At 40.7% G+C, this 22,071-nt stretch overlaps 4 protein-coding genes across 4 annotated transcripts in view; all 4 read left to right on the top strand.

Annotated features, from left to right (window-relative positions):
- Positions 1–9,371, top strand: part of pkd1b (polycystic kidney disease 1b) — a 36,841-nt gene extending 27,470 nt beyond the window's left edge. Inside the window, exons 35-41 of the mRNA XM_037755796.1 lie at positions 871–1,045; positions 1,145–1,327; positions 2,552–2,684; positions 2,762–2,896; positions 2,991–3,177; positions 5,122–5,233; positions 5,301–9,371. Coding sequence (XP_037611724.1) covers positions 871–1,045; positions 1,145–1,327; positions 2,552–2,684; positions 2,762–2,896; positions 2,991–3,177; positions 5,122–5,233; positions 5,301–6,170 — 1,795 coding nt within the window. The 3' untranslated portion in view covers positions 6,171–9,371. The remainder of the gene's footprint in view (positions 1–870; positions 1,046–1,144; positions 1,328–2,551; positions 2,685–2,761; positions 2,897–2,990; positions 3,178–5,121; positions 5,234–5,300) is intronic.
- A 106-nt stretch (positions 9,372–9,477) lies between these two features.
- On the top strand, positions 9,478–13,846 carry LOC119480015 (pepsin A-like). Its single transcript, XM_037756076.1, has 9 exons — positions 9,478–9,634; positions 10,745–10,895; positions 10,977–11,094; positions 12,029–12,147; positions 12,556–12,752; positions 12,855–12,971; positions 13,082–13,223; positions 13,371–13,469; positions 13,550–13,846. The coding sequence occupies exons 1-9, from the start codon at positions 9,579–9,581 to the stop codon at positions 13,685–13,687; spliced, it is 1,137 nt and encodes a 378-aa protein (XP_037612004.1). The 5' UTR covers positions 9,478–9,578; the 3' UTR covers positions 13,688–13,846.
- A 2,042-nt stretch (positions 13,847–15,888) lies between these two features.
- Positions 15,889–20,317, top strand: LOC119479074 (PI-PLC X domain-containing protein 1-like). Its single transcript, XM_037754284.1, has 7 exons — positions 15,889–16,034; positions 16,133–16,240; positions 16,664–16,788; positions 16,868–16,999; positions 17,762–17,929; positions 18,926–19,115; positions 19,292–20,317. The coding sequence occupies exons 1-7, from the start codon at positions 15,947–15,949 to the stop codon at positions 19,531–19,533; spliced, it is 1,053 nt and encodes a 350-aa protein (XP_037610212.1). The 5' UTR covers positions 15,889–15,946; the 3' UTR covers positions 19,534–20,317.
- Positions 20,318–20,483: 166 nt separating this feature from the next.
- spata20 (spermatogenesis associated 20) overlaps positions 20,484–22,071 on the top strand; it is a 65,257-nt gene continuing 63,669 nt past the window's right edge. Inside the window, exon 1 of the mRNA XM_037754688.1 lies at positions 20,484–20,766. Coding sequence (XP_037610616.1) covers positions 20,552–20,766 — 215 coding nt within the window. The 5' untranslated portion in view covers positions 20,484–20,551. The remainder of the gene's footprint in view (positions 20,767–22,071) is intronic.

Here is a 22,071-nt window from a genome sequence, read left to right as displayed (position 1 = left end):
GAGTTTAATGTTAAAAAACGTTGAATCTACAGGTGTCCCCCCGTCCTTCCACCCCCCGCTCTCTCTTTGTCCCTCTCTCTGCTGGCAGAAGGAAAGAGGCAGGGTGACGCGCCATGAACGCGTCATCAGTTACACTGCGCATGTCTTAAAGCCTGTGGTGTTAATGCACAGGCTGACCGGAGTGATTAAAAAAAAATCCCGAAGCTGGATCATGATCTGGATCCCCACAAAAATCTAATGGATTGTTCATTGTGCCACACCCCACCCTTCCAAAATATTTAATTCAAATCCATCATGGGCTTTTGGAGTAATCCTCCAAACGGACAAACCAACAAACAAACAAACAAACAAACAAACCAACAGCGGTGAAAACATAACCGATAGAGGCAGCGGTCGACCAGCAACTCCCATGCTCTGCGAAGTAAAATTACATTTTCTTTCAATGGAGTCTGGTTGCTTTGGCAAGAGCATAGATAACAGCTTCAGTTCCCCGTCAGAAACATAGACTGTATAGCTCTCTGACGGCAAGGTAAACCGGCAAAAATATTCTAAATATAGCGTACACTTACTGATATAAATTTGTTTTGGTCTAAAATATGTTTTGCTGCCGGCCCTGTCCACAGCAGTACATTGCTTTGCTTCTGTATGGTAACTCCTGTCTGTTTCTGCAAACTGGGGGCATGCCGACCGTCGTCTACTGTAGTTAATACACTGACTGTGGTTATGTACAACCCCACTTCAAAACACCCAAACTCTCCCTTTAACCTTCTGTTAAATGAAATCTACACTTTTAGAGACCCATATATTGAATTATATGTTACCATATTCAGTTGACATTCATTAAGATTTTTTCTTTTTTTTTCATCCCAGGTTTAAAAGTCTTTCTGTGGACTTCACACACTACCACAGAGAGTCTGGTTTATTTGTGTGTGTGTCCATGCAGCTGGAATGGGCTCAGACACAGAGAGTCACCCCCTTTCTCTCCATCCATCCATTCCTCATCCCTTCATCCTTCTCTGGACTGGACCTGCAGGTGGCACTTACGGTAACAAACACTGCAATCCCTTCAAAGAATAATTAGACGTGATGCATATTCTTAAGCGAAAGATTTCCAGTGATGAAATCCACTTGCTTCGTACTGCAGGTCCTCCTTCTCATCTCTGCTCTCCTCATCTTGTTCGGAGAGCTGTGGTTCATGGCTGCTGAGCGTGCCCAGTATCTGCGTCAATGCAGACACTGGTTGCAGCTTCTCCTGGCCTTGTTGTCCCTGGCAACGGCTATCCTGCAGCTCTGCTTCCTGTCCCAGGCCACTTGCTGTTTTTCCAAGGTAAGAAATGAAAACTTTTAGGATCCATTGAGATGACCTCCAACACGAGTGTCACCTGAGCAGGTCCTTGTTATATGTTAACCTAATAAGTCCAAATTTGACCAATTAGTGTTAGTTTGATAACCTAAATTTAAAAAAAGTTAATGGCAGTGCTTCCCTTGTTGTTGATAGGTAAATTTATTTATTTATGAATTTAAATTATCATGATATATTCTTTATTTGTCTTACCCTGTGCCTTGACAGTACAGAGGTTTTTTTGTTGTTATTGTAGTGAGGTACAATACATCGGAATAGACAGAAACAGGAATATAGACGAAACAAGACAGACAAAACAAAGCATAACGAACAAACAAAAACGCAAAAAAAGAGAAAATATATATAATAATATTATTGTTACAGATATGCAAGCCAGTTGTTATTTCTCAGAGTGGTCATGTCGCGCGTATGTGTGCCTGTATATTTGTAACTGATAGAGAAGAGACAGAGGAGAGAGGGAAGCCTGAGCAAACACTAATAATAAAAAAACGCATAACAATAATAATACTGTTAATGATAATGAATACATATAACAAGCATTTATAGCAACAATTAATAATAATATCAATAGTAAAAATAGAAGGAAAAAAAACAAATTGTAGGTAAATTTAGCAGATTTGGGGGCAAATGCTTCTTAAGCCCCTACATGTACATACAGTACAACCCTAAACCTTTATTCACTCATTATAATTACAAAGAAAAACTTAGCAATAGTTAAAGGTAGGGCTGGTAATCTTAGAAACCAGCAGGAGTTCACTAGATTTTAAAAAGCATCCAACTTGCCAACTGTTTTACAATGAAAGTAGCTAGCAGCGCTAACTCCAACAGTTCCTAAATCTAGAGAGATTCAGAAGTCACAAAGTCAGCAACACAGACAGTCCCTTCAGGCTTCCCTCCAAATCCACTCCCCCAAAATGATCATTATGAACGTAAACAGCCAACATGGCTATTACAGGCCTATTACAGTCCTGCTACAGCCACGTATACAGAATTTAATTAATTTTTTAGTCAGCGCATTTGATTTATGATTGCTGTCGGGATGTAAAGAGAATTTCAACAATTATAACAAAACATGTTTTTGAAGAACTTTATCAACCCTAGCTTTAAAGCAAATGACTATTTCAGTAATAATGGACTATTCTATGTGTTGCTTTGACGACATTACAATAACCTGTTTGTGCCACGTAGCTTCGATCCCAACCAGACAGCTTCATCAACCTCCACAGTGCCGCCCTTCTGGCACAGAGCTGTTCTCAGTGCGCGGCTGTCCTGCTCACTCTACTAGTTCTAAAGGTAAATGACAACTCTGCTTCGTCATTATGCAACTCTACACTCGTTCTCCACTGGTTTCCCCGCTCTATTAAATGTCTACTCCTTCCCATTGCCTGTGTGTTGCAGCTGCTGGGAACCTTGAGGTTTGTGCGGAGGTGGGTGGTGTTAGGCAGAGTGCTGCAGAGAGCCTGGAGGGAGCTGTGGGCTCTGACCGCCCTGCTGCTGTTGCTGCTGCTGCTCTGCACTCACCTGGGAAACACGGTACGAGAAGAAGACTACAGCCGAATGGAATATTCCTAAAAAATATATATATTTGATACGCCTCTGTCTTTGTTCCAGCTCTTCTCCCGCTCAGTGGAAGGTTTCCTGTCTGTACGTCAGACCGGGGTCTCAGTGCTGTCCATCCTACGGGGCCGGATGGCCCTCCAAAGACTGTGCAGGGTCCACCCGGTCCTGGGCCCTCTCTATGGGCTGCTGCTGATGGGGGGAGGTGTTTGGCTCTTAGCCAGACTCTGTGGAGCTGTTCTCATCCGTACATACAGGTACACAATGTATGTACACAATGTTACCAGTAGTATGTTGTGTGGATATGTGGGTAAACATCCCAGCACTGCATTGTCAAAAGTTAGACGTAACCCAAACTTCCATAGTCCATCCTTGTCTAACATGACAAGTTCCTAGTCTATTAAAATCTTGGAAGTTTGTCTTGTAAATTTTGCAGTACTGTCACATTTCAAGTCAGAGCGAGCATGACACAGACTGTCCCTGTGCTCACAAACCCCCCTGGCAGAGCCTAAAGTACACAACATGTGATAAACATGAACACATGTTAAAAACGTTCCAAATTCTTGTACAACTACATGTTAATACAGGCTCTGTGAGGCACAGCGGTGCATGCTAACCTACTCACAGTGACAATGCCAGTATGATGATGTGTACTCTCACTTATGCATGTAAGTATACTAACATTTGCTAATAAGCACTAAGAGTGGTGGGGAGAGTAAAAACAAAAAACAGGACTCAAGTAAAAGTATTGTAAAAGTAGAAGTAAAAGTACTCCTAAAAAAATTACTTGAGTAGAAGTAGCCTACATATATTTTATAACAAATGTACTTGAGTGGTGCATGTACATTTTGGACTGAAAAAGCCAATGAGTCTGTGGTCATGGATGTATAAAGAGACATCTGTAAATCAGAAGATCTTTTTTTTTTTTTTTTTTTTAAAGGTAAATCAACTTGCCAGTGTGAACACTTAAATAACCTTTATTCAAACCGTTATGCTCTGAAAGTTGTAAAACTAACTAACAGCCGAATCCAGAGTTATTTTCCTCGGCATAATGAACGTGCATCAGACCCACAGGAATGCACCGCCCTGCACGCTTATATGACAGCTTCCTGCTAGTTGTATGCGGCTGTAATAATGGATGTATTGGCTGTAATTCATCACTTTTATTATCTTATAATACACCCATAGGCTGTATGCTGTAAGCCTGCACCGTGGTGGATGTATTAACGTCTCTGTTCCCAAACAACCGGCTATCAGCCAGTAGCTAGTAGTGCTAGTAGCATGACATCAACAGAATTTAATGGAGTTGTAGTCTAATTACTAACACGCAGGGCAAAAGCACAGAACACAACCTCTTCTTCATCCATGGTCTGTGGCCTATGGGACACAGATTTTGGATCCTTGACATGAAAAAGTTTGAGATTGCTCTCAAAATCTGTGTGCTGGATTTTTCTAACTTCCATTTATGTCCATCGCTCACTTAATGCTCCTCTGGGAAGCGACCGGGCCTAAAAGCTTTAATACATAAATAAATAAGTAAGTAAGTAATTAGAATAGAAATAATTTTGTTTTACTTTAGCACAGCTAAAGTAGGCGGACGTTTTACTGGCGTCCTTTGATAATATAGCAGTCGCCTTCAGTCCGAAATGGCGGAAGCGTAGCTCTGCGGCTGCGCGCTGATGTTGCAATGGAACGTCCAATTTGCTTTTACTTCTAATCAATATAAGTTCTTTGGAGTTACTACCCACCACTGAGCACTAAACACAGTTCAGCTGAGGCTGATGGGAATGTCATTAGTTTTGCAGGTATTTGGTCATAAACCAATTGGTCAGCTTAACATTTTGACCTGATGATGGCGCTATGTAAAATATTAAGGGGTTCACCAAAGTGACTACAATTTTATCCTGTGGGGGAACATAAATGTCTAAAACAAATTTCAGGGCAATCCATCCAGCAGTTGTAAAGATATTTGAATCAAAACCATAAAGGTAAACCTCAAGGTGGCGCTAGAGGAAACTTCACCAAAGTTCTTAAGGATTAAAATCAGACGTATGATCGTAATTTTACAAATGAACAAGCTGAATTGAAAGTGTGAATGCTACGAATTTTCCCTGAGCAGAGTGCCAACGAGGAGTTAATGTTGGGTAGGGTAAATACTGCATTAAGTAGGTTTCATTGCTAACTATTGCTGTGTCTTTCAGGGCAGAGCAGGCTGAGCTGTACTGTCCAACCATTGAACCTCAGGACTATGAGATGGTGGAGTTCTTCATCAAGAGACTCAAACTGTGGATGGGACTCACCAAAGCTAAAGAGGTAGGTGATGTAAATCATCCACAGTCAGTTCATGTTGCTGATTCTAAATGTTTCTTTACCTTTCTAGTTCAGGCACAGGGTGAAGTTCGAAGGTATGGACGTCCCTCCTTCCAGGTCCTCCCAGGAGTCCCGTCTCTCCACCCTGTCTTCCACCCTCCCCTCTTCCCACTCTCCTTCCCTGTCCTCCTCTTTCTCATCCCCCCGTCCCCTTTCCTCGTCTCTCTCTGTGAGGTCTGAGGACTCGTCGGCGTCCGAGGCTGGGTTGGACGTCCAACCCTACCTGGACCGCCTGCTGCCCTGCGTCAGCGCACTGCTGTCTCGCTTTGATCAGGTCAATCAGATAACCGAGGACGTCCACAACCTGGAAATGAAACTGGAAGAGGCTCAGACAAGGAGGAGGAAGAGGTGGATCAATAACGAGGACAAAGGTGCAGAGAGATCCGGAGAGTCATCAAAGCCAAAGGAACTGGAAGGAGAAGGAAGGGTAACAGGGGAAGTGAGACACAGGAAGACGGGTCTTCTTTACCCCAAACCACGAGTCTCCCTTCCATCACTTCACTCCTCCGCTACATCGGTCTGCATCTTTCCCCGTACACGCAGCACCTACTCTGAGTCTGAATCAGCGCAGTTTCATCCTCACGCATCTAGCAACAACCACACTTCTGAAGCAGCCATGCTTGGGATCTGCGGTTTGTACCCTGCAGGTTCTCCTGGATACGCCGGGTTCCCCAGGAGAAGAGCTTGGCATTCTGGGAGCTCCCATTCGGCTGATGCAGCTCAGAGGATCTTCCAGGCTCAAGGTGGAGTCGCTCCATGTGGCAACGTAGGAGAGTATTTAGCTTTCACTAACAGCAGACCCAGGAGTGAAGAAGGGGTGAGACGGCATATCAGTGATGGAGTCCCTGTGAAGAGGAAGGCTTGGACTGAGCAAGACTGACCACTGGGTTTACTCTGGGAGCGAGCTTAGATCTGGATCCGACTGGATCTCTGCAGTGGTTTGCAGCTACAAAGCGCTGGACTAACAGTTGCTATTCAGGTAGCATTAAAGGGCCTCTGATTTTACACATTAGGATCAATTTACTTTTTATGGAGGAGTACCACTCAGCTCACGGAAATAGTTGTATAATGTTTTCTCTGGTGGTTCCGGAGGACTTTTGTCAAGTCTGAGAAAATAACCCCAGATGATGTCATCAGGGGTATCTCGGCTTGGGCTTGGAGACCACTGATTTTTAAAAAAGCTTTCAGTTGACCTATTTTTGCAGCTTGACCCACATAGGCTCCCACAACTTCATGGAAGTTCAACACTAGATTGCTAGAGTCAGGGGCGTAAATAAAGACAGTGCAGGCACTGCGGTTGCATTGGGGCCCGTGGGTTGGGGGGGCGTAGAGATAGTGTTTAAAGAAAAAAACTATGTATAGAAATATTCCCTCTCAATCTTATGACCCATTAGAAGTGTGTGGTGATGTCTGTATCTACGGTACAGAGACCCTGCTCTCTGCCACGTGGGGGTGTAACCCCCCAGCCAATAAGCAAGGTGTGCAGCCCGTTCAGGTCGTCAAAATACCGCCGCTTTGTCACGCCCCTCGACGTCTGATACCGAGGCACAAGTCCCCATTCAGCTCTGTCAGATACAAAGCGGCCATATTTGACGGATGAGAACGGGGATGTGTGTTTTTATGTGCATGTGCTCTAGTGTCCCACGGCTCCTCGGTCTCTCCTCTGCTGTGTGTAGAGCGCTGCCATGTTTGACCGAGAGCAGCGCTGAGCCACACACACAGCGTGCAGGATGAAGCGTGCCCCTTCGGCTGCATTTTATTCAAAATCCGGCAATTTGGCACCTCCCCTCTAACCTGACCCTGTTAGATTGTTTGTTACACACAACCATCTGAGAAGCCGTCATTGGCAACTGTTTGGAAAAGGGCAGGCACTTGCCGTACTTTATATGTTTATAAGTGCTGTTCTTTGCCCTTCTTTCAATGAAGAAATAATACTCTCCAGTTCTGATGTAACTGATGCTATTACAGCATCTACGCTAACCTCTTCAGGAGCTGCCATTGTTGTAAAGAACGAACAGTCGCCTCTCTTTGTGTCGTCTCACACACCTAAACCACGCCCGTAGCATCATGTGACGAGTGAATACGATGGTTTGTGTGTGGGGGTGGGGGGGTGGGTTCATAACCAGTAACTAGCGTGCACTGGGGCCCGTCGTACACTACCTTACACCACTGGCTGGAGTACCATTTAAGATATCCCTCCATACAACAGAACTAGTTCAGGGCTTACTGTACCATCATCACATTTATGGACTGGAACTGTTCTTCAAGCGCCCTTTATGAGATTTTTGTAAAATCTTCCAAAGAAAAACAACTTGGAAGCTTTGAGTAGGGGTAATACAATTTTCAATTTGTCACTATTTCACATAGAAAAGGAGATTCTAGCACACTGCAGTTACACAAAGGACATTTATTGAATCAATCCATCAAACTAACTTTCCCTTCTGGCCTTCATCAGGGTCTTGTATGCAGGAATTTCCTTTGCTACAAAATAATGAACTCCTATCCAATGCACGCACCTGCATAGGAAATGATGGATGTGGAAGTAATTCTTCAAACCCTAGTAATTATTATTTAAGCCAAAAAGCCTGTTGACCATACATAGAAGGACAGACAGGAGTTTGTAAGTTAACAAAGAGAGAAAAGGGGAGTTATGAATGTAATATTTGTAAAAAATGTAACATTTACTTTAAGACAGTTTTCACCATTGTGTTCTTTTTGTAGTAAATGTAAATGCAGTTATAAGCTGACACACTTTTGTAAGAGACTCTGGGGATATTTTACCCTACAGACAGAATAAAAACGAGAGACCGTTTGGTCTGAAAGTAGTTTCAGTTCTTTTTAAACATTTTATTTATAATATGAAAACAGTGCTCTAATATAACAGCACTGTGAGCACTTATGTTTCTGTCAATGTGTTTTTAGTTTAAATAATCACACACCTCTATGAATGTTTTATCAGCAGTCATTCATATTATTACTTATCTAAAGGAAAAGACCTTGATATGAGAGTAAACGCACGATAACAGAGCAGCAAACACTGTTATTAGTGAGACCCGTGTGTTAAGGTGACTGACTGTGGTGTTTGTCAGTTTTGGCCAATACACAAAAGAAAAAAACATATTTAAAACAAAGAATACAGATTTATTAGTAGAGTAATAGAGTATGGAGTATGTTTATGCTAAGGCAAACATTTTAAATTAAATTAAATGAAAGTATAAAAAGAGAATTTTTACAATTTTAATAGTAGCGGCACTTAAACAGATAACAAAAACTGTCTGAGACCAGAGGCGCCACAATTAAGTAAATAGGAATATACATTAAATAAAAAATTAAATCTATAAAATGGAGATAATAAATCACAGAATTAAGAGCTTAGATAAATTGTTTGATATGAGATGGAAGAAGATACAGAAAACAAACGTTATACAAAATTTAAATAAAACTATAACTTTAAGATACTCCCTGAGCCAATGTGTACAGTATATGTATGTGTATGAATGTACATACATGTGTATGTGTATAACTTCTACTGTTTATTATCACTATCATTATTAGTTTGATTTCATTTCTAATTATTATATTTCTTATTTTCTATATATGTTTTTTATTATTATTACTTTATTTTTTTATTCTTTTCTATTTATTTTTTTAAAATGTTAGATATACAGTTACTATCATAAAGTTGTTTGATACTTTGATACTTTTCTGAGAACTACTATAAGGGATCACAATTCAACAAATAAAGAGTATAAAAAAGAAAGTATAAAAAGCATCAAATAAAAACAACATATACACAAAACTGAAACATTAACCAAAATAAAACACTAAAATTAAACAGTTTCATATGTACTAGAGCTGTATTATCACCTTTTGACTTTGCGAAGAGAACCTTTATGGTTTCTTTTGGCATTTAACGCCTTCAACATGAACACAAATATTATACTCTACCGCAGTTACGCAAGCTTTATCCAAAACTTTGTGTTCCTTCCTTTAATAATCATATAATTGACATTGTCTTGAGGTCAGCGATTAGTTTTCCATATACTTATCTGTACTTATCACTTGTTCATATGCATTGCCTTATCTTTGTGTAATGGAAAAAATGTCAGTCCACCTGTATAAAAGAGGATGCAAGCCTGTCTGTCGCCACTCTTGGAGTCTACAGGTGAGTATCATAGACCTTCTGTTTCATTATATTTCTCTTTGAATGGTTCTGTAATGTGATATGAACTTAATTCTGCTCAACTGAAATTCATTTTCTCATAGAGTTGATAGCCGAGCCGAGACCATGAAGTGGGCCTTTGTTGTGTGTGCCATGGTGGCACTGTCCGAGTGCCTCATCCAGTAAGTCAGCCTGACCACTTAAACATGTTCCTGTACCTGCATGTTCAATTTTTTTTTATTTTTCCTACTACCTACGTAGACTTCATCAGCTCTTCTGAAATAACTGCAGACATTTAAATGAACAGGTGTCAGGCCTCTCTGTCTTCTCAGTGGTGTTCCTTATGTATTCAAATCTGCATATTGAAATTTAATATTGTTCAAAGTACGTTTGTTTTAGTGTCAAGATGCTATTTTCCCAAGCCCTTCTAAAAACGTTTTCCCATGTGACCTGATGTAGGTTTCTAAAGCTAAGTAATGTACTGCTGTGGACGCCACGTTAGTTCAGATCCGAAAGTCACACAAGACCACAAACAAACTAACCGATCGATGCAGCGGTAGATCAGCAACTCCCGTGTTCTGGGAGGTAAAATTACTGTTTTTGTCAATGAAGTCTGGTCTGGTAGCTTTGATTGCAGCTATATAACAGCTTCAGTTCCCTGTCAGAAAGGGCTGTCTGATGGCGAGATAAAGTGGTGAAGATATTCAAAATATAGCGGACACTTAAACTGATTTAGATTTTTTTTTGAGTGGCTAATATATGTTTTTCCGTCCACAGCCACTTTACCTCGCCGTCAGACAGCCTTTTCCGACAGCGAACTGAAGCCGTTATATCACTCTCTTCAAAGCCAACAGAATTCATTCACAAAAACAGTAATTTTAACTCACAGAACACAGGAGTATACATACAACACCACTTCAAAAAATCCAAACTAACCCTTTCAGTTATATCTAAACTTAGCACGGCTAACATTGACTCAGCTAGTGCTAGTGTTTTACATTATTCACAACCTTATTGATTAGCTTCAATTAGCTTACTTTGGCAACCTACATTACTGCTTTTTGCAACGACTGAGTGGGCATTTCCATTTGACAAAAAACAGAACAGAATGCAGATGAACCTGCCCTTTAAGTAAAGACAGCTGGGTCAGGAGAATGTCATGTTTCCTCATTTACGAGTACCAAGAGGTTCACGAGGAAGGATGCATGAGCAAAAATATTGTGCTGGTCAATTAAAAGGCTAGAAATGTACCTGAAAGAAATAAATAAGTTTCTCTCTTTGATCACATCTAGGGTTCCTCTGGAGAAGGGTAAGACAGCCAGGGAGACCCTGGAGGAGCTGGGTCTGTGGGAGGAGTACAGACTCAAGTACCCATACAACCCCATGGCCAAGTTTGACGAGAGCTTCGCCGTGGGCAACGAGCAGATGACGAACGATGCTGACGTGAGTAATTAAAACAGATGAACTTTGACAAACGGCTCATTCTGGCCATGAATGACCTCATTGTCTCCTCTTCATCTCCAGCTGGCTTACTATGGAATCATCTCCATCGGAACTCCTCCTCAGTCCTTCAAGGTCATCTTTGACACCGGCTCGTCTAACCTGTGGGTGCCCTCCGTCTACTGCAACAGTCCAGCCTGCAGTATGTAAAACTATTGATGCATAGACACTGATTAATCAATTAATCACTGATCAATTAATACACCACACTACATGTAGTACCATGAGTAAGGATAGAGGGATTCAATAGTGTCATTCAAGAGCGAGTATGTTTGAGGTTGAGTGAGAATGGTTAAAGGTTAGGGCTAACTGTTGGGTAAGAGGATAAGAACGTGAGGTGATTATAGACTGAAGAGAGCTCAAGATATACCTCTGTAATGCCTAGTTCACACTAATTTTCAATTTAATTAAATTCAATTTATTTTTATATAGCATCAAATCATAACAGAAGATATCTCAGGACGCTTTTCATATAGAGCAGGTCTAGACCGTACTCTATAATTTAGAGATCAAACAAGAGATCCCCCATGAGCATGCATTCTTATGTGACAATGGCAAGAAAAAAACTCCCCTTTAACGGGTAGAAACCTTGGGAAGAACCAGGCTCTGGGTGGGCAGCCATCTGCTTTGACCGGTTGGGTTGTGCGAAAAACTCTTGCAAAACTCGCTGTCCTATAACCTATCCTAACCTTAACCATTCGATGTCAGTGCCTATAACCATTTTGTGAGAGTTCCACAACTTGGAGGTTACTTTCTAGACACAACCAGATATCTAGCATGCGTCTAGTGTGGAGATTAGGAGGGTTGGGGTCACGATCAGGGACGCAGGTAGGGATGGCTCCTACCTATATCTGAGGCCTTGTGGCCCTTTTAGGCCAGATCAGAGGTCCTCAAACAGTCGTCGTTTAGTTGTTCCAATGTCTAGATTACAGACAATACGTTCATGTTGAAAACAAAAGGTTAACATTCCTAACTTTTACTTTTCAATTGCATCATCTACTTTACTTTTGACTCCTGCTAAAGTGCAAAAAAAGATAATATTTTATGTAATTATTTTCACATCTGTACCTTCCTAGACAACCATGACAAGTTTAACCCCAGCACCAGCAGCACCTACAGAAACCAGGGCGGCGCTCTCAGTATCCACTACGGCACCGGCAGCATGACTGGTTTCCTTGGATACGACACTGTGACGGTGAGGAATGAAAGCATAAAGTATCACTTTGAACTGGGAAATTAATATTTATTTACAGTTCACATTGATTATTATTTTGTCTCAACAGATTCCTTCAAAATTAAAGAAAAAATATCTGCCAGCCTGTGGGTCATATTCATTACATTTAATTTAATTTGTTTGTTTTTTTTACGTTTTTTATTTATTTCTTTATTTGGTTTTTTAGTTTTTAAAGTTTTTCATTTATTTCCTTATTTTACAGTGTTTTTTTCTCATTTATTTTTTAGGGTTTTTATATCTTTACTTTATTAATTTAAGTGTGTTGCACAAAAAAAATCATGAAAATAGAAAAAGCAAAAGAAGGGATATTCCGATTACAGCTTGTGATTTTAGAGGGTTCCCTGTACTGTCTTTGTGCTTGTCTGTCAGGTGGGTGGGCTCGCTGTGAGGAACCAGGTCTTCGGTTTGAGCCAGTCCGAGGCTCCTTTCATGCAGTACATGCGCGCTGATGGTATCCTGGGCCTGGCATACCCTCGCCTGTCTGCTTCCGGCGCTACGCCCGTCTTCGACAACATGATGACGGAGGGCCTGGTCAGCCAAGACCTCTTCTCTGTGTACCTGAGCCAGTAAGGAGAGCCATAGCTTTGCAGCATCCTAATACTTACTAATACTCAAACACCAACTCATTTCTAGAGAGTTTTTCAGTAAGTTCTCGTTTTCCTCTGCAGCAACTCTCAGCAAGGCAGTGTGGTGACCTTCGGCGGTGTTGACCCCAACCACTACTATGGCTCCATCTCCTGGATTCCCCTCTCCAATGAGCTGTACTGGCAGATCACAGTGGACAGGTGAAGCCACTGATACAACATCACAGGGTCCCCAGAACTCTATCCAAACTAAAGTGGGCACAAGTGTTTGATATCTGTCTGATGCATGCTGTGCTGTGTATCTCTTTCAGTGTTACTGTCAACGGTCAGGTTGTGGCTTGCAATGGCGGTTGCCAGGCTATCGTGGACACCGGCACTTCTCTGATTGTCGGACCTCAGAGCAGCATCAGCAACATCAACCGTGTTGTTGGAGCTAGCAGCCAGAACGGAGACGTAAGTGCTAAAAAAAGACATCCTGGTTGGAGATTTCTTTAGCTTCACATTAAATACAACTTAGCAGAGTTGAACATTGAACAGTGAAACCAAATTTGAATACTCTTTCATCCCCTTTCCTTTCCACCTTTTCTCCCTCTGCCTCAGTATAAGGTCAACTGTAACAACATTGCCCAAATGCCAGATGTGACCTTCCACATCCACGGAGAGGAATTCACCATCCCAGGCTCTGCCTACGTCCGTCAGGTAAGTGTTTGTTTGCCTTTTCTCATCTTACTATATATTTAACATCTGGCTGAAATCTTTCTCTCAAATCCCTCCCACAGTCTCAATACTATGGCTGCCGCACCGGCTTTGGCAACGGAGGAGACAGCCTGTGGATCCTGGGTGATGTCTTCATCAGACAGTACTACGCCATCTTCAGCAGAGCCCAGAATATGGTGGGCCTGGCCAGGGCTAGATAGATAAGCAGCCTGAAGTCACCTTGCCCAAGAGCCCTGAAACAATCCTATGTACATCTTAGTGCTATAGTGGGATTTCCAACATGCCTGAGAATCAAATCTTTTCCTTGTCCAATAATTGATTACATTTCCTCGAATCCAATAAATACGAGTTAAATCAAATTGACTGGTGTTTTATTGAATTAGACAACAGAGACATGGCAACGCAACGGAACCCACACCTTGATGCTAAGATGCTACAAAACATACACGCAACAGAATAAATTTATGTCATATTTTTAATAATAATATTTCTCCTTCAACATGAGCAATACATCAATAGTGTGTTACATAATGATTGACATACAGTACTTAGGGTGAGTCTATGTAACTATCAGTGGCAACTGTGGCCACAAGCGGCAATTATGGGATAATGGTAAATGCTAAAACACAGTGTAAAAGAGGCAGGAGTAAAGTAGAGAAGAGCCATAAAGTCAGTGAACTGAATGAGTAAAGTACGGAAGCCAAGAGTGGCCAAGCTTGCAATTATTTTTTGAATGCCGTTATCTCGAGAAAACAAAAGGAGGTTTCCTCTTATTACGTAATATGTTTGGGTCAAATCAGCCAACGGTAAATGCATTCCAACGGTCCAGATCGAGCTGACAGTGAAGGATTTGGTGAAGTAAGCAGAAGCATACGTGTGACTACGGACGGTTTTTAAAAATATAGTAAAAATACTTTATTTTGTGTCTGTATGTAGTCAGAGATGGCTTCAACTGAAATGTATCAGCCATTGTCAGGAATTATTAATTTAATTTCTTCCCAGCAACCAAAACATCAAAGAATAAATACATCTCCCTCACAATTTTGTGCTACTTTTTTTTATTCATAAGGGACACAGGTAAAATGTTTTATACTTGTCTAGAATATAATCCATTTAATCTTATTTCCATATATGTATGTATACCGGACGTAGTCGCACGTATATCCTTCCACTAACTTCACCAAGTCAACTCGATCTAGTCCGTTTGAATGTATTTATCGTCGGTTGATTTGACAGAAACAGATTAAGTAATCAGAGGAAACGTCTTTTTTCTTGTTTTCTCGTGGTAACAAGTTAATTATCTCATATCAAGATAACTAAGCTTTTTCTCTCGAGATAATGACATAATTATCTCTCGAGATAACGGTATAAAAAAATAGCAAACACGGCCGTTTTCGGCTTCCGTAGTAATGTCAGTTACACAGCAAAATCTATCCAAAGTTTGCTAACATTAGCTAACATTAGCCACCGTAGGCTACTGGTCATACCTGACCGAGTAAGACTGTAGCAGTTTAACCTCTGAGTGTGCTGAAGTGAGCGGGAATCGGGTGTGTTTTATTGCTTATGTCATTTGTAAGGGCTGAATTTATTATTTCTTCTTTCAAAACTTACATAGTCTCTGAGAAAGTTCATTTTTGAATTTTGGAAACAGTATGTGCAACAACATAACTTGAGGTCAAAGGTGCACACTAGCTTCCGGAGCTTTCAGTCTCATCTCATGGCCTTAAGAGGTATGGTAGGTAGGTCTTTTGTTTTATTTTGGTTCCTTCTGGGCTTCAGTTACCTTCGAAAACGCACATTTAGGAAAAGCTGTGGGCTGAAAGGCTTGTAGCTTTTATTTAAACAGATTTATTTGCATTATTAAAACCCTAACGGTCTGTTAGACCGCCTATAATTATCTATAATTAAATAGACTAAATTACAATGTAATTTATTATTTAATATTCTAAAAGAGGAATTATAAAAATAATCTACAAATGAAATATGAATCCATCAATTTCCCATTAAAATATCAAATAATAAATTACTTTGTAATTCAGTCTATTTATTTGTAGATCAATAAAGTAATTTGTAAACAAATTTATTCATGCCCATTGTTATTGTACAATTAGTTATTAATTAATGAAATGCTTTATTATTATTTCCATTACACTTGTGGTCCTCCATAGTCTGTGGTGGCATCTCTGGGAATTGAGATCCAAAAACACACCTGCAGTTACCATTTATCACCATAGAGGCCACCAAAGACAACAAAACAGAGATCTTTAAGTGCCAAGTGATGGTATGAGGAAGCTGCACAAGAACTCCATATCAGCCTCAGAATCCTTTCTATTTTTAGATTTCCTCATACAATGGTACAAAAACCTGTACGACAACAGCAGACACACACTTTTCTTTCTTACCTCTGTGCTGTTAACGTAGTAACGTGAATGCTGCAGCCTCCCAATGAGCAGTAATTCATGAAAATATCTGTTCTTTGTATACTTCTGCTCTTTCAAATTTCAGGTAATAAAGGACGCAAGGAAGGCTGGGAATCACCTTGGCAGAGTAAGTTGTATTATTATATTATATTATTTGTATTATTATATTATATTATAAGCTACAAACTACTGTATTGAGGGTTGACTTTGAGTTGTTTTATGCAGAATTTAAGATGAAAATAGGCAAAAGAGAAGTCACAAGCTACAGTGACTGGATGTCGCAACTACCACCTGAACTCCACGACATTCATCTCTATAATCTGGCCATACCAGGTATGAAGCTGCTTACATTGTTACTGCGTTCAACTAATACACAGCTCTTTTCCCAGCAATAACAAATGCCGCTGTCATGCAGAAAACATATATTTCCATAACATATTTTAATGAGCTATTACAAAAAGTTATATCATATATATATACATATATATAATATCTGCCCAAAACAAATACATATATATATATATATATATACAGTATGTATTCTAAAAAGGGAAAAAAAATATATCGAGATATATGGTTTCCCTGGACAGCAACAATTCATTTTTAATAAAACAGTGACATTGCTGACACCTTTTTGTGTGTGTGTGTGTGTGTGTGTGTGTGTGTGTGTGTGCGCGCGCACGTGCGTGTGCATGCGTGTGTGTGTGTGTGTTTGCGTGCCTGTGTTTGTGCGTGCACATGTTTGATATCTCCTAGGTAGCCACAACTCAATGAGCTATGACTTGGACATCAACTCGGCTATAATAGAACCCGAGAGAGTGAAATTTTTGAGCAAGATTTATCTTGTGCGTATAATTGTGCGCAACTGGGCGATCACTCAGGTAAATTGTGTTTAAAAGCTGACTGTATTTGTGCATATGAGAGAGGGAGTGTTTGTGTGACTGTTATGATGTGATGCAGGTGGAGAGCATCACCAAGCAGCTGGATGCAGGAGTTCGCTACATTGACCTGAGGATCGCTCGCAAGCCGCGTGACACCGACCCCACTAGGCTTTACTTTTATCATGGGCTGTACACACGGACTGATGTGGAGGTAAAGATTGGAAACGTCATGCATAACCAACACATCCTCTTGTCATTATGTATACATCGGTAAATAATATTTAGGAGGAAATCAACCTTTGAGGATCATTAGTCACCAGTGGTGTGATAGGCTTCCAGTATTATTAAACTCTTTACTTTTATACCAATGATTATATAAATGAAATAAAAAAATGACAGAAGATATAATTGTAGCCGAATAAATAAAGCATGTGCCTTTTAAATAACTTTAGAGAGACTTTAGTTTTGGTGTCTGAAAGGGGAACTCATGTCCTCAGCCCGTTTGAAATCCTGGCTACGGCCCTGAACATTGTAATGTTACATCAGTCAGTAAGAAGATTTCATCATCCCTCTCAAGTTTAGTCAAAAGTGGACTTGTGACCAGTGCTCTGGGGTAATAAAAGTACTTTGATATGTTAAAAACAGAGGATGGAAGTGCTGCTTGGTTCTGGTGCTCTTTAGTAAGGCAGGTAAAAGTACAAGAAATAGAATCCAGGAAGTCTTGCTGGATAAATTGTCCAGCAAGACTTCCTGGATTGTGTTTCCTGTATACTTTGGTATGTTACTTTGTGTTTTATGATACAGGAAAAAAAAAATCCAAATGATCCACCAAAGTGAAAAAAGTTTTTTTCTTTCAAATAAGATCAAATTAAATTGTGCTTGTATATCAAAGAAAACAGTGGACAATAGAGAATATATCTTTATTTAATGCCAACCGTATTAAGACCTGTATCATTCTGCCCCTCCGTGACAGACCGCTCTCAAGGTCATAAATGACTGGGCAGAGAGGCACCCCAAAGAGATCCTCATCCTGGCTTTATCCCACTTCAAAGGGTTTGACAAAAAGATTGAAGAGCAGCTCCACAGCCATCTTATCAGCTTCATCATGACCTTGTTTGGAGCCAAACTCTTCTATAAAACGGTAAAGTATACTGGATGTTAACATAAAGATCAGTTAGTCAAACATGTCTCATCATTAAAGGGATAGTTTGGATTTTTTGAAGTGGGGTTGTATGAGTTACATAGTCAGTATATTACCTACAGTAAATGACAGTCGGCACGCCCCCAATTTGGAGAAACAGACAGGAGTACCCGCACAGAAGCAAAGCAATGTACTGCTGTGGACGGGGCCGGCAGTAAAACTTATTTTAGCCACCTAAAAGAAAGGCTCACCTGAAAAAAAACTATATCAGTATAAGTGTACACTATATTTTCACGCTTTACCTTGCCGTCAGACGGCCATTTCCAATGGGGAAAAGAAGCCGTTATACTCTCTTCAAAGCCACCAGACTCCTTTGACTCCTTTGTCATTTGACCTCACATAAGACGGGAGCTGATGGTCTACCGCTACCTCTATCAGTTGGTCAGTTTGTGTTATTGTGTGACTTTAGTGTTTTAAAGGGTTAGTTTGGATTCATCAATGTCGCACAATAACACAAACTGACTAACCGATTGCGGCAGCGGTAGACCAGCAACTCCCGTGTTCTGCAAGGTAAAATTACTGTTTTTGTCAATGGAGTCCGGTGACTTTAAAGAGAGCGTACATGGACAAAATGCCTTCAGTTCCCCATCAGAAAGGATTGTATAATGGCAAAGTAAAGTGGTGAAAAAATTCTAAATATCACGTACACTTAATTTATATCGATTTTTTTAGGTGGCTAAAATCCGTTTTGCTGCTGGCCCCGTCCACAGCAGTACATTGCTTTGCTTCCATGCGGTAGTCCTGACTCCTGGTACTGGGGGCGCGCCGACCGTCATCCACTGTAGGTAATACACTGACTATGGCTAAGTACCTCATACAACCCCACTTCAAGAGATCCAAACTATCCCTTTAAAGTAGGCCTACCTACTGTAAGCTATTATAGCGTTAAAAGCTTATACCTCTTCCAAAATTAAATCTTTCAATGTATCACAACAGGAGCACCCTACCCTGAGGAGATGCTGGGACAAAGGCAGAAACGTCATAGTTTCATACGAGTATCCGGCACTGGCAGATCTGCACATTGAGATATGGAGTAAAATACCTTATATCTATGGCAATAGTATGGACACCAGAAAAGTTGGATCAGCACTCCGTCACGTTTTGGAAACGCACAGGCCGACTTATTGTGAGTTTTCTCTGGTTTTGCGGCTCAATATGTTGTTAGTGTTGGCTTCGGTTTCTAGCTACTTTGGTGATTAGGGCTGATAATGCCTCCTACCGTGTGAAGTGCCATTTTTTTAAATTGATATTCTGTTCCATGAAGTGATTGCTGAGCTCTCATTTGCCCTCAATGACCTGCAGGTCTCTACGTGTGTGGCCTGAACCTGACACTGCCAGAGGATGCCAGGATACTCAAGTACATCCTTCGCTTGTTTGACAACTTTCCCAACGTAATACACAGAGGTCTGCCGAGGCTGGTTCGGTGGGTCAAAGAGCAAGCTGGCAGAACACCTATGAACATTGTGGCCTCAGACTTGGCGACTCGTGACGACTTTATACAAACGGTTGTCAAGCTCAATTCTCCAGAATGGGTGAAAGCATAGTGGAGACGCATCTCATTTCATTCTTTTCTTTTTTCTTTTATATAAACTGGGAATAAAAGTTAGGAAACTTGTGTTTGGTCGATTATTTCTCTGTTGTTACAATGCTAATTGGCATTGTATTTTACATCGTTGGAAAGCCTGTTTCCAATCGCCAGTGGCGATCCCATATCTCCACAATGTGGGACCTAACTTCCTCCTCCAAGAGAACAACGATGTAAAATACAATGCCAATTAGCATTGTAACAACAGAGAAATAATCCACCAAACACAAGTTTCCAAACTTTTTTCCCCCAGTTTTGGTGTGAAACAGAGAGACTTGAATTCCTTTTGTAACCAGCAGATCCTCCGTAAGGCTGAAGGTATTTTAGCATCTTCTGGTCATGTGCTTTTCAGTGAATTTTCTCTGTTGCCCTCAGGACGTCGTTATGGTTTACCGGTTTGTAAAACTAACCGCTATTCTAAATCGTTTATCCCCTCTGCAATCAGATTATTGAATGCTCCTTAGATTTTATATTTCTTATGGACTTTTATCCTTTTACCGTCACAGATCCTTTTATCCTTTATTAGACTGATCCTTCTGTTGTTCTTGTTCAGTCTGTTTATTTATTAGTTAGTCTAATTTACATCAGTAATCATTTTGGGTCCTGTTTTATATATATTTTTAGCTTATTGTTGTTCTTGTTGTGTGTCACTATGTTTTATCTATTTTTTTTATGTACAAGCTGCTCCAAACCAATAATGCCCCTTAAGGGATTAATAAAGTTGTTTGAATTGAATGAATTTATGTTTTTTTTAAACAATTTTCTTTCCACTTGTTTCCCTTTACAACACATTATTACTTCATAAAACATTGATGTATTATATTATTTAAAAACCTAACACAACCTGTGATTGTTGTGAGTGTCGCTATAACTTGCTGGCCACTCGTGGTACTGCAATAACATGTTCACCTCCTGCCTGGAACTTTTGGTTAGTCTGAGTCAACTAAGTCAAGCTAGCTAGTAACTCTAGACAACACATGATTAGGATGCTAAGACTAGCATTGCGTCGCACGGCGTCCACAAATAGCCACATTGAGCCAGCACGTCTTTTAACTGCAGCTTGTTTGGGAGCGGACAGTCCACCGCAGAGCTCCGGGGGTCACATCAGGTGTTTCAGACTAATAACTCCTCACCCACCAAGCGACAGGTCCCCGCTCCACCACCACCAACCTCAGCCGGTCTACCACCTCAGGTAAACCCACGAGGGCTAATATGGTTGCTGGTAGTTGCTGTTGGACGCATTACGCCAAACTCCGATAGAAAATGATGCAATTTAATATTCCCCTTACATTAATTACTGCTGGGAGACATGCAGCTGTGAGAAAAGACATGTAACGAGCGTCCAATGCTTCGTATTTTAATTCAGGGTAACTACATAAGCCACCAAGCAGCATTTATTTATAATAATGTATCAGCTTTTCTCATGTGGTTTTCATGGTAACGTTGATAATACCACAAGCGAGCGCACTCTGCTAACGGTAAAGTCTAAGCTAGCCTTTGGTTTACATGTAATAAATGTTATGAATACGTGTCCGTGTGTCATAGCTATTAATGCCGAATTTTAAAACATGGTGTAATTTATCGGAGACTGTGTTCAGTCGTGTTTTCCGGAGCATTAGCACACGCCTGGAAGCAAAGTTTCATTAAATTGGGGAATATTCAAATGGGATTCGCCATGACTTTCCGTTTTGCTAGCTACAGTCAAGGCCTATAGAAGGAGGATGGGACACGCGTCTTGTTGTGGTATATAACGCATGCGCAGTGTAACTCAAGCTGCGGTCCTGTGCGATTGGCTCAATTTCGACGAGTGCAGGCCAGATTTTACTGCGCATGCGCTATATCCCCGGAGATATGACGCGTTACCCAGCCTCTTTTCCATAGGCCTTGGCTACAGTGCTTCTTGACAACTAGTGCAGCTGTAGAATGGAGCCAGGTCCTTCAGTATCAGCTAGCTGGCAGCATGATAACACTTCATGCTGGTTAAAACAACCAATGGCAGAATAGCTAATGTAGTAAAGTTAGCCGTTAGCTTGGCTCCTCACTGTCAAAACACTTAACAGCTATACTTGGTTAACATTGCATTTGCAAAATGACAGTTGGACTTGTCATAGCAGGACAAGCAGGAAAAGCACAGGTGCACCAGGTGCACTAGTAACACTAGTAACACTAGTAACACTAGTAACTCTGGTTAGTGATGGCCAAAACATTCCATTTCATTGTCCCATTAAGGAAACATGTATAAGCCCACAGGGAAGGGCAGTGCAATCATCTTCTTGTGTATAGCTCTCAATGTCATTCACAAAAAACAAGGCTATGATATTGTTTCATTCAGGCAGAGGTATTAACGGAGACATAAGCTCATTTTCAGGTTCATACTTGTATTTGGGGTTTCTACTAGAACATGTTTTCATGCTTTAATGTTCAAAAAACACATTATTTTTGTCATAATGTCTGTCTGAATTAGGTATGCACCGATATCACTTTTTAGTACTGCTCT

The sequence above is a fragment of the Sebastes umbrosus genome, chromosome 20, assembly GCF_015220745.1.
Source record: "Sebastes umbrosus isolate fSebUmb1 chromosome 20, fSebUmb1.pri, whole genome shotgun sequence".
NCBI classification, from domain to species: domain Eukaryota; kingdom Metazoa; phylum Chordata; class Actinopteri; order Perciformes; family Sebastidae; genus Sebastes; species Sebastes umbrosus.
Note: the sequence above shows the minus strand (reverse complement) of the source record. Positions and strands in the feature narration are given on the sequence as shown.